General features: G+C 36.5%; 1 protein-coding gene across 1 annotated transcript; it reads left to right on the top strand.

Moving 5' to 3' along the window:
- Positions 1-4,346: 4,346 nt before the first annotated feature.
- On the top strand, positions 4,347-10,457 carry LOC145612131 (uncharacterized). The gene is made up of 5 exons (XM_081667503.1): positions 4,347-4,639; positions 8,118-8,260; positions 8,648-8,832; positions 10,070-10,183; positions 10,254-10,457. The coding sequence occupies exons 1-5, from the start codon at positions 4,367-4,369 to the stop codon at positions 10,406-10,408; spliced, it is 870 nt and encodes a 289-aa protein (XP_081523629.1). The 5' UTR covers positions 4,347-4,366; the 3' UTR covers positions 10,409-10,457.
- Positions 10,458-12,259: the final 1,802 nt, after the last annotated feature.

The following is a 12,259-nucleotide window of genomic DNA, read 5'->3' on the forward strand; positions in this document are numbered from 1 at the left end:
AGAGTAAGAAATGCTCATTGATATAAAATGGAGATCTTCAAATCATCAAATTCCTCCTTTGATTATCCAAAATCCATAAAAACCATTGTTTCTCTCACTTTCTCTCTCCAAAATTTGAGAGTTTCTCTCTCTAAAAACCTAAAACTAACCTAAAACTACTGAAAATATGAATTGCCCCCTCTCAAATGAGCAAAAAATCTATTTATAGCCCTTACTAAATTGCCTAGGAAGCTCCGCAAAAAGTCGAGCAGTGCGTAGAGGAGCGGGCGTGCACCCCCTCAGGAGCGGGCGCTCCAAACTTTCTGCCAAACTTCAAAATTGCACACCCTGTGAGGAGCGGGCGTGCGGCCTTGAGGAGCGGGCGCTCCTGGCTGCGGACTAGGCAAACTGCTCAGCTTCAAATGAGCATATCTCCCACGTTTTACATCGGAATTGAGAATATGACCTGTCGTTGGAAAGCTCTCAAGATAAGCTTTCATCTCCAATTAAAATCGCCCCAAAATGTTTTGTAGATCAAAAGATATAGGCGTTTGAAGTATGATCTTTGCAAATCAAGTGCACATTTCTTCATTACTTGTTCTTTTATGTTTTATATTTCTTCAATCTTGAGCAATGAACTTATCCAAGTGTTCCTAAACATAAGAGTAAACCAATAAAGTTTAATCTAATGTCATAAGCCACCAAAATATGCAAGAAAAGCCAAAATTGAGCAATAACGACATTTCACACATAAACATGACAAATGTAGTAAAACGATATTAAAACCAAGTAAAAAGATAGAAAAACTATGAAAAACTAACAAGAAAACTCCTAAAAATAGCGACATAAATGACACTTATCAGTTGACCCAAACTATATTAATAATTAAATAAATAATTTATAAAATACATAAAAAATACAGGGTATTACACTAGGGCCGCCTGTTTCTCCTGCAGCTGTTCCTTTCTCAGCTGCGCGGCAGACTTAGCCGAAGTCTTGTTTGGATCAACCATGTTCAAAGCTTCTTTTGCAAAAGCAAGGAAACAGTTACCTAAATAAACTCGAATAATCGAACAGTGCATTAACCGAGGCGGGAAATTGCTGGGTGTATACCCTTGGTGAACATGGTGCAAGGCTGCAGGGAGATAGGAAGGCCTTATCCTTCAGGAAGTCTGGATGGGAAATCCAGTTCTTTAAAACAATTATCTGAGTCCCATCCCCCATCATGGGCTCAGTCGTGGTCTCAAAAAATCCAGGCCCCATCATTTGCTCGTAAGCCGTAGACGGGATACGAGGAAGAGCACCCTTCTTACCCAGCAAGGCTGACTCTTTAATGTACTGGCGTAAGAATAGGTTGTGCCCCAGTGTGGGCGAGGAGATCAAGTAAAACTTCACCTTACAGCCGGTCCATTTAGATGGTTTTAAACTCATCAGAAACTGCGGGTGGGTGGTCAATGTGTACCAAGCCCATACCCGCCTTGTACTCGGCTCATATAGTGCATATGAGCAAAAGAGACAAAACTTGGCTCTATATTCTAAAACTCGCAGGCGGCGATGTAGCTCAGAATGTGCCAGACGCCCAAATCATACTCCCCTCGGAACTTTCTTAATCCCCTTGTGAAGGGGAAAGCGAAGACCGACTTTGATTACGGCCTCATAGCAGATGAAATAATTGTTAGTATTATCTATATCGTCTCCCCAAGCAACCTTTGCCTCCAGAGGTGGAACTTCTATTTGCCACCCATTCCCTATGGGATGTGCATCTATGAAGGCATCAAAGTTACTGTTCAGGAGGGCAATGTCCTTGGGTAACATTCTAGTTAAAATTGGGTCTGGAAGAATTGGCCCCCTAGCCGGCTGTTGATAGTCAGTCGCAAAGTTATCCTGACTAGAGCCTGACGCACTTGAAAGCTTCGGAAACTTGATGCAAGCGGGAGTAGAGCCTCTCTCTCTAGAATCTCTCTTTCTCTCTCTAAAAAGATTTCAGGTCAAAGCAAGTGAGAGGAGGAAAGGGGGGCGAGGTAAAACCCAATTTATAATGGGTAAAACGGGGGCATCCCCGTCACACCCCAGAAGGTGATGAACAATCGCTTTTACTATTTACCACTCGCAGGGGGGACACGTGTCATAGACGCTACGTGGCCCACCACGTCACCCCTGTGAGAGAAAATGTTTAAGGTAAAAATACCCTAGGCACGTGGACCAATCAGAGAGGCCCACATGTCAGGCCTGGACAGGTCCACATGGACCACTCATCAGCTGACACGTGGCCGCCTCAGTTATCAGCTGAATTGCGGCCATCAAGGCCTAATTCTTGAGAACGCCGCAAAAACGGCGCGGCCCACCAAACCTAGGTCAGAGTGACCTAGGATAGGGCACTTTTCCCAACAACCCTATAAATAGGGAGATATCCCCCATTTTGGGGATACATTCAATCATTTATTACAATCCCACATTCTTTCTCATCAGAGAACACCTGATCTCAGAATCCGAGAAGATCTCACCTGATCTCCGCTCCAACCACCCGGAGTTTCCGTTGTTTTGCAAGAACAGACCGCGTCGGACCAGTCTTCGAGACGCAACTCTCCCGAGACCGGTTCGGGTTTTTTTTAACACCCCCAACAGACATAGAGACGGTGGGATTCGGGGATGAGCAAAGCAGGTTCATACATCCAGAGACAGCACCCCCAGTCTTAGATTAGCCGTACTAGGAGACCGGCCGACTACTGTCCCATGTTGTGCCGTGTGTGTTGATGGTGAATCCATTTATTAAATAATTATATATGTACAAACGGTAAAAGCTTGAAAGAGCTAAGGAGGGGAGAGACGGTTACCTTGTTGTAGTTTGCTGAAGTGAGCATCAGGCGTAGACCAACTGTATCAATGAAAAGAGCAAATAGAAAATTTCAGGATATCTGCTAAGGGAGGGCCTAATTCCAGAGAAAGCTCTAAAACGGCGCATCCCACCAAATCTAGGTTAGAGTGACCTAAGGGAGGACACATTTTCCAACCACCCCTATAAATAGGGAGATTTCCCCCATTTTGGGGACACGTTCATTTATTACAAACACCTGAATTTCTCACATCAGAGAAAACACCTGATCTCGAAATCCGAGAAGATCTCACTTTTATCTTTTCCGCACCTTTTCATATCTTTCTACGGATACTAACTTGATCACCGGAGGCGGAGCTCATACCAATCAGAGTCTTTGTTATTTTGCAAGTACAGATAATATATTTAAGTCTTAGTGACGTAACTCTCCCGAAAGGGAGTGAGAGACCAGAAAAACCCCAAAGCAATCATTATTTATTTATTTTGTACCTTTTCTATACAATATTTTTAGTTTTTTATTTTTCGTACAATGTTCTCTACTTTTTATCTTTCTCTAACTATCGTGAAATTTGAGAAACTAATACTCCCTCAGCGTTTAAATAAATGAAACACTTTTACTTTTATGGAGTTTAAGAAAAATTAATTGAATTTATTAAAATAATATGTAGTGAGGTATAAGTTTGAGTAGAGAAGAATGAAAAGGTTATAATACACAATATAAAAAAAACACCGTCGGTACTTTATAAACAAGAAAGGAGTACACCATTTAGGTATGGAGGTTCGCATATAGGGCTATGCAGAGTACGGTACCAAACCGCAAACCAAACCACAATTTTGCGGTTTGGTGCGGTTTGCGGTTTGAAAATTACGGTGCGGTTTTTAAATTTGACCAAACCGCGGTTTTGCGGTTTGGTGCGGTTTCAAAAAAATTTCAAACCAAACCGCACCGCAAACCACAATTTAATGCAAAGACTCTTATATGGAAAGAAGACTCTTATAATGTATTTATATGTATTGAATTGTGTGGGTCATTATTAAGAAAACCAAAGTTTTCCTTTCTTATTACTCTCCGTTTCTTGTGCTTTGGAGTTGTAATGGAGTGGTTTACTTAATGATTTTGCTTCATGTTTGCCTTGGCATGTCACTGGGTCACTATTAGCATTGAAGTAAAGCACTACTATTGAATTATTTGCATAGTCGTACAGTTTCCAAGTAAAAAATTCATAACAAAAAATTAGCAAATGATCATTATTTGTGAGGTAAAAAAATTATGGAAAAACCGCAAACCGCACCGCACCAAACTGTATTTTGTGGTGCGGTTTGTATAGAATTGTGGTTTGGTGCGGTTTGAAAAAAATCACAAACCGCAATTTTGCGGTACCAAACTGCACCGTGCACAGCCCTATTCGCATTAGGAATTTTCGAAGGATTTCTTAATGTTTTGTTTTTCTCTTACCTTAAAAAAAAAATAAATAAATAAATAAATAAATAAAAAAAACCAAGGTGGCTCCGTATACAAAGGGCAGCCTTTTAACATTTGTCCCAGAAAACGCCATGAGCAACAAGCAGACAGTACAAGAAGCAGTAGCAGTAGCAGTAGCAGAAGCAGAAGTAGAAGTAGAAGAGGAGGATGTTAAAGTAAAATTAGGGTGTTATGGTGGATTTGTGAAGTTAATCGAAGACCCATCAGAGGAAATCATGCTTTTATGGGGTCTTCAACAACCCATCTTTTCCAAACCAAACGCTTTTGTTCATCAATCCTCTCTTTCTCTCCGTCTCGACGCTTTTGGCCATTCTATCAACATTCTTCAGTCTCCATCTTCTCTGGTACTCCTCTCTTTTCACCTTTTTTATTTACATCGTTTTTTTGCTTCTTTGTCACACTAATTTATGTGGGGTTTTCTTGTTTAAGATTGTTTTGTATTTAGCATTTTTGATGAATTGTTATACAATTAAGGCTATACAATTAGCTTTAGTTGTATATATCTTGAATTACATACATTAAACTATCCGATGACTATTGGGATTAAGGCTTTGATTGATTGATTGAATGAAGTCATTTGACCTTTTTGATTAAAATTAAAAAGAACTGTCCCTTAATTTGAATGAAAATTGAGCAAGAGGGTTATCACAGTTTAATCTTATGAAATTTGAGAAACAATGAAATAGCTGACACAATTTGAATATTTTGATCCTAGTATAAATGTATAATAACTTGGACTTTAATCTTTTATGCTCTCTAAAACTGGTTTTGAAAAACGAAAGATACATTACTATAAAGGCATAAATCATGTATGAATTATGAATAAGCTGCTACATTTAATTGAACTTTAATATTATATAAACTGCATTTTATTCTGGTTTGTCTAGTGTTTGGAGGCTGGCATTCTATTAGAATTTGGCTCTTGTATCTTAAATAAACAACAATTATTATGTCTTTCATTATAGTCTAACAGAGGGCAGTTTTCGTGTTGGCAAAAGTCATATGTGATACTACTCAAAAGTATTGTACGATCTACATAAATTTTCATGAACGCAGTTATACGCAGAAATAATCCCCTGTCAGTTAATCATGAAGTGTAGCTGGTGTTTTTAAATGACAAAACGTTCTCAACTGAAGGTAATAGCCACATTGTCCACTTACCTCATACCTATGGATTCAGCAAGTTTCCACCAGTTATGTAGTTAAAATTATATGGCATGCTTGTGCTCTCTTCATCACTCAGGCAGACATGTGTTGAGATTCAATACGAATTGAAACTTTTTGAAGGAGACTATCTTTTTTTTGGTTTACAGATATTATATGCGAGTATTATTTCATTGCCAAGGGAGTACACATATAACTGTCTTTGTATACATTTCATGTTTTCTTGACTATTGAAAATGCATCTCCCATTGGCAAGAAATTGGAATTTTTTTAACAAAGCAGAAAGAGCCATGTATGATAAAAAATGCATTTTTTTTTTTTTTGGATTTGGATCATGATGAATTAAATTAATTGTGTCGGGTTATCCTCTAATCTCTAGCTTTGTGAAGCAAGTATTTCAAATCAATAGGGTCTAATGGAGAGTCAAACACTACCTCCATGTAGTTTCAGGTGGTATGTTGCAATGTATTATTCTTCAAACCATTTTTTCAAGCACTTTCTTAAGTATCGTTTAGTGCAAATGGGTGAGTGTTATGTGCCCATATTGAAAGAAAAACTAAAAACTCTACCTTATAACCCAACTAGGCTACCCCTCTTAACCAATTTTAAAAGAGAACCTTAATTTGGGCTTTGTTAGGGAGCTCCTCTCCATTGTCTATCCTCCATCTGCTATAACAAATCGATACTCGAACTCAGTTGGGTAGTTTGCACCATATACAAACACCTATAGCTGCCTCCTTATTTTTAGGGTCTGGGTGCGTTGTTAACCTATTTTTATTGGAGAGAGTATTTTATGCACACACTTGAGGGAGAATTTGTTAAATGTAACTCTGAGTATTATTTTTCCAACATTGAAAGATAGTTCAAAGAAATTTTGGTTTCTAACCCAAGTGGAATTCTACTTCTATTGCTAATTGGTTTTAAGATGGAAACTCACTTTGAGCTTTTTTAGTGGGCTTCTCTCCCTCGTCTTCCCCCATATGTTATGACAACCTTAAAAATAACACAGTTTGTATCGATGTAGTTTAAGAATGATAAAATTAAAAGAACAAAATAATGTAACAAAGAATTCGACAAATGATGGACCTCATAATCAATTTTGTAACTTTTCTGCTCCATCCTGAAGTAGTTCACCCAAAGAGCCCACCTAGACCCACAGGTGGTTATGACAATCTTTTGTACTGTATATATATTGATATAACCATATTTAATTGCAGTGATATGTGTCATTATAACCTTGTACTTACTAAAGTATTCAAAGACTCTTAATCTGTTTCTCCAACATTCTTATAGCTTCTATTAAAGTATTAACATGACATACTTTCAAGTTTGGGGAGAGTATTGTGAGAGACCCTGAATTGAAGATATGCAGGAGTGTATCACTCTTTGTCATTTTTTGTACTTCACATTAGCACTTGCACTACTATTCTACCTATAATTAGATATAGGGCTGTCAATGAGCCGAGCCGAGGCTGTCAATGAGCTTGTGAGTTCGAAGGCTCGGCTTGAGCTCGTAGTTCGTCGAGCCTTGAAAATTGAGCTTGGCTCAAGCTTGTGGCTCCGCTCTAAGTCGTAAATTGGCTCAGTTCGAATTCTTCGTAATCAAGCTAGTTATAAGCTCGATTTTGATATTAGGCTAATTTAGGCCCATAAATACATAATTCATGTAACATAACTTGCCCAACTACCCAAGTTTTAGTAGTGGACTGCTGTTATTGTCCTTATAAACTTGTTAACTTTATTTAAATGTATAAAAAAACATAAAATATTTATTTTACGTTAATTCGAGCTGCTCATGAGCTTTTTGAGCCGAGCTTAGCATGGCTCGTGTATCGTATCGTTTAGTCTCGAGCCGAATCCGAACTTGAATCGAGCCCTGCCGAGTCGAGCTTTGACCGAGCTGAGATCGAAGTTCACGAGTAGGCTCGGCTCATTAACAACAACAATAATTAGATATATACTTCCAATGTTCTTTTTTTTTTTTTTTTTTTTTGACAGTATTCCCTGTTTCTACTGTGACTAACTTTTGTACTACCTCCGTCCCCAAATGATAGTCCCTTATGGGCAAAAATCACGGGAATTAAGAAACTTAAATAAAAGTAGTAAAATTACATTGGAAATATAAATTTACATTGGGTATGTAAAATAGTAGAGAGAGAAAAAGTAATAAAAGTACATTGAAAAACAAAATTTACATTGAAAAGTTAAATTTGCACAAATATTGTTGCAATTGGAGAGAATTTTGATAAAAAATTGATATTAATGGTACTTGAAAAAAGCAAATGGGACTATCAATTTGGGACTAAAAATAGGCCATAAGGGACTATCATTTGGGGACGGAGGGAGTAATATATAATTAATAAAAAAAACATAATTATGTGGAATCTTGTTAGATTCGCCTCAATGTGTATTTTCAGAGTATTTATTTATAATTTTTACTTATTGATAATTAGATATAAACAATTGAATTTATGTGTTATCAAACGTGATAAAAGAAAAGTGTCGATTATAAAAGAATGGAGGAAATACTTGCTGTTTTCCTCATGATGTATTGTTCACTTCAAAGGCTTTGAATTTTCTGTGATTTCTTTGCTGTCTTTCTTTCACCAGCTAAACCGTGATTTTGAGTTTTGTTTAATTGAGCTGATATAATTGCAGATGACACCCGGAGTGACTGGATCAGTAATGTGGGATAGTGGTATTGTTTTAGGGAAATTTTTGGAACATGCGGTGGACTCAGAGAAGTTGCTTCTTCAGGGGAAAAAAGTTGTTGAGTTGGGCTCTGGCTGTGGATTAGTCGGGTATAAAACAGCTTACCATATAGTTTTTATTTTATCTTCAAACTATTTATTTATTAGATATAAGTCTCCTGTTCTTTATCTAGAGAGAAAAAAGGTGGAGAAAAAAAAAGTGAAAGTTATTCATGATTAACCAGGTGAATACTTCTTATTTAAAGAGGCTTTAAACCTGTACCCAAGGTATAATGAGGTAAATAAACAGCTTTCTGGTTCACTAGCTTGTCTGGTCCAGCAGTATCCAATTCTAAGAGTAATTGTGTATGTAAGATGTCGAATCATAAAAAAGAATATATTTGAGACTTTGGAGTTTCTGACTTAAATCTGTAATTGATCATGAATTATTCTCTATTCTTTGGACTGGCTTTAGACTTATAGTAAGTGTACTCCAAGCTGCATTGCAGCTCTTTCTGGTGCACAGGTTACATTAACAGATCTTCCCGATAGGCTGAGGCTGTTGAAAAAGAATGTTGACACCAATTTAAACTCTAGTGACATTTTGGGCTCGGGAATGGTCAGCGAACTCATCTGGGGAGAAGATCCTGATCCTGATGTACTTGATCCATTGCCAAATTATGGTAAGCTTTTGCCACAATCTTTTTGCTTTAACTTTTTTATAGGGTAGCTCGTCTTACTTTACATGTCTTGATATCATGCACTAGTTGCATTTATACAACCAATCAAAATTTGTACTCCATTATATTTATCTGAGTTTGGCTGATTGGCTTTTTCTATATACATGCATTACATTTGTGATCACCAGCCAGAAAATAAGAATGAACTTTGCTTCCCTTCAAATTTTGCTCTAAAATAAAATGAATATTAGCTTTCCTCTTTTTCCATTATGAAAAAAAACAAGGGACAGAACAAAAAGAAATAAGTATAACATAACTAAATCTCCCTTGGTTGTCGATTACGCAATTATGAGTAAGATGAATATTAGCTTTCATTTTCATAAACAAGAGGACTAATGTGCCAAAGCTGTTGAAACTAGTCATACTACTCGTTTCAAACACATATGAATAACTTAATGAGTATTTTTTTTTATGCAATTCTGACTTACCAAGCAAGCTAGCTGACTTGAAATGTTTAAGGCAGTGATTTTCAACTTTATAAAAATTTTCTAAAAGGCAACATAAACATTAATTCAGTAAAAGATGGGCCTTCATCTGGATCAGCTGGTGATATAATTGCTCTTTTCCCCGGTTCATTACTAGATATCCTAACTTCTTTGTCGAAAAGTTTTTCTACTCTATTTGACTAATATGCCAAAGCTATTCAAACTAGCCTTGAAATGTTGCCTTTTAAATTGATATAGTAGGGACAACAATAGGATATAAGCCTTGATTTGATATCTGTATCTCATTACTGTATTGGTCTTATTGTAGATTAACCATAATGTAATCTTTTAGCGGATGCACGCTAAAGTCTAAACTCAGAGCTCTAATATTGCTTGTCGCTTCTTGCTTCAAGGGAGATGAGCAATAAGGTATTCAGGCAGAGCTTAATTATTTTCTGCTTCCTTTAGTCTGATAATTTTGTATACTTTCCACGTCCCATAGCAATTAGGGTCTAGCTCTTCTTTGTCACTAGATTTGAAAAGTTTCCTCATTCTGGTATCGACTGATTCTTATTCTATTAACTTTATTCTATGATTTAGCCTGGATTTTTATTTTCCCCTTACCTTCAACTGGCTGTCTCAAGCTGCACCTCTGATTCCATTGTCTTAAATCTAGAACATCTATAAATCTTTTTGAGGTTTTATTCTTCTCATTTCTTTGATCTTTCCTCTGTTGATGTTATGAATTCTCTTAGTGCTAGGTTCAGATGTTATCTACAGTGAAGAAGCTGTTGGAGATTTGTTATCTACCCTAAAACAACTTTGTGACAGACACACGACAGTTATCTTATCTGGGGAACTGCGCAATGGTACAATTCTTCTTCACTACTTTATATTATCTGCATGTCTGCAGCAGATTAACAATCTTTCTTTCTTCAGATGCGATTCTTGAACTTTTCCTGGAATCTGCCATAAAAGATTTTTGGATAGGTCAAGTGGATCAATCGGAGTTTCATCCTGAGTATAGCAGTCACCGAGTTGTTATCTACATTCTGGTAAAGAGGGACAATGAAGAATGTATCAATGATAATTGATAATCTATGCTGGAATTTTTAAGTTGTAACAACCATTTCTAGCTTCATAATTATCGTCAGTTGGAAATTTTTTGTCCTCTTTTTTTTATGATCACGTCTTATCATGAAGTTGCTTAGTTAAAGAAGCTATTGTACTATTGATGCATCCCTAAACAGGTTGTTGAGCATGGGAGAGGTGATTGATAGTGTACCGTTGGAATTTTACGAACTTATATCCAACACCCTAAAAGACTTCCATGGAAAGTATACAAAGGAATAGATAAATCATCCCAAGATCATGGACCAATCATGGTGAATATCAACCCAACATTTGTGGAAATTCCATGGAAAGTATACAAAGAAAAATTGGGAAGTATTCTTCTGAAGCCTCCAGTATCCATTTGATTTAAGTTTTCCTCTTCGTCTTTGGGTTGAATGGATAAGTCATCTCAAGAACAATTTCTTTGCTTCATTGACAATTTAGAGGAAGTCATGTTGGATTTACATCTAACGGGTTTATGAGTTACCATGAAAAAATACTCGGCGGCTACTCTTTCAAAGTTACACCCTCAAATATATTGTTCAAATGCAAAGATTTTCATAAAGAAAAATTTTCAAACAACAAAAGTACTAGTAAAAGACTTAGAGCAACCATCGAGGAACAACACGTTTGTATAATTTAAAGGTGTCAAAATATGACCCGATCAATTCAATTCAAAATTGACTCAAAAAAATTAGACTCAGATTTCAACTTGCATACTTGCATAGACATAATAATAAAGCATGACTCTAGTTTATAATAGATCAGATCCAATCTAATCTCACTGAAAAAAATTAGCTCAAGATATTATTTTATTTGCAAATTTTTATCCTTAAATATCTTAAATTTTGTAATGAAATAAATTTTAAAAATTACTTCCTGTGCTATTTAATAGTTGCAACACACTTTTTACACTATTTAAGAAAATTGGGGTTCAAATGCACTTTAAAATGGGGTGAGATGATGTAAATAATTTATGTAACAAAACTTTCTCTTTAATAAAAAACCCAAAATCTCTCCTCTCTCCTCAACACACACCGGGGAGACGCGATAAGAGCTCTGGTGAGAAACCCCTTTCGTTAATTGCGTTATTATAAACGTCGCTTCTCTCGTGTGTGTGGTTCCAGTTCCAACAAGCTTTAACCTCTTTCAAGTAAGGGTTTCGGTCAGGGTTCCTCAAGGTAGGGGTATTCATAACCGGGTACTCGGGATTTCGGGTACCTGGAAGTGCGGGTAGTTATTTAAGCGGCCCATTACCCGACCCGCTAAAAGTGGGTACCCGGTATTTATATTTTTTTTAAAAAAAAATAAATAAAAACCTGTTGTATATAGCTTTAAAAACCTGATGATTTAATGAAAAAAAAAAACCTTTTTTCATAAAAAAAAATGATGTGTTTATTTATTAAAAGATCTGTTTTTCTTAGGCCTTGATGAAGCCACCTCCAAGATTTGAAGATCATCAGAATCATCATCTCCATTTGTTTGATTCGATTTTGCCCCCGTCAAGTCATCAGAAGACATTTTCTGATCAAAGAATTAACAAGGAAACCATCATTATTTAACCCTTAAAAATGTAATTGAAAATAAATCTATATACTATATACTAAAGTAATCACTGAAGGGGACACTTGGCATAATTTTGTGCAAAAATTTCCCTCTAAAATGCTACTACCTCCGTTTCTTTTTAGTTGACACATATTCCTTTTTAGGAAGTTTCTTTTTAGTTGACACGTTTCCTTTTTGGGTAAATTTTTTACCTTGCATTTACAAGCTACCTCACTTGCTTTTTCATTCTCTATCATTCTCTCTCCTCTCCTTAATACATGTGCCTA

The sequence above is a fragment of the Chenopodium album genome, chromosome 24, assembly GCF_948465745.1.
Source record: "Chenopodium album chromosome 24, dcCheAlbu1.1, whole genome shotgun sequence".
Taxonomy (NCBI): domain Eukaryota; kingdom Viridiplantae; phylum Streptophyta; class Magnoliopsida; order Caryophyllales; family Amaranthaceae; genus Chenopodium; species Chenopodium album.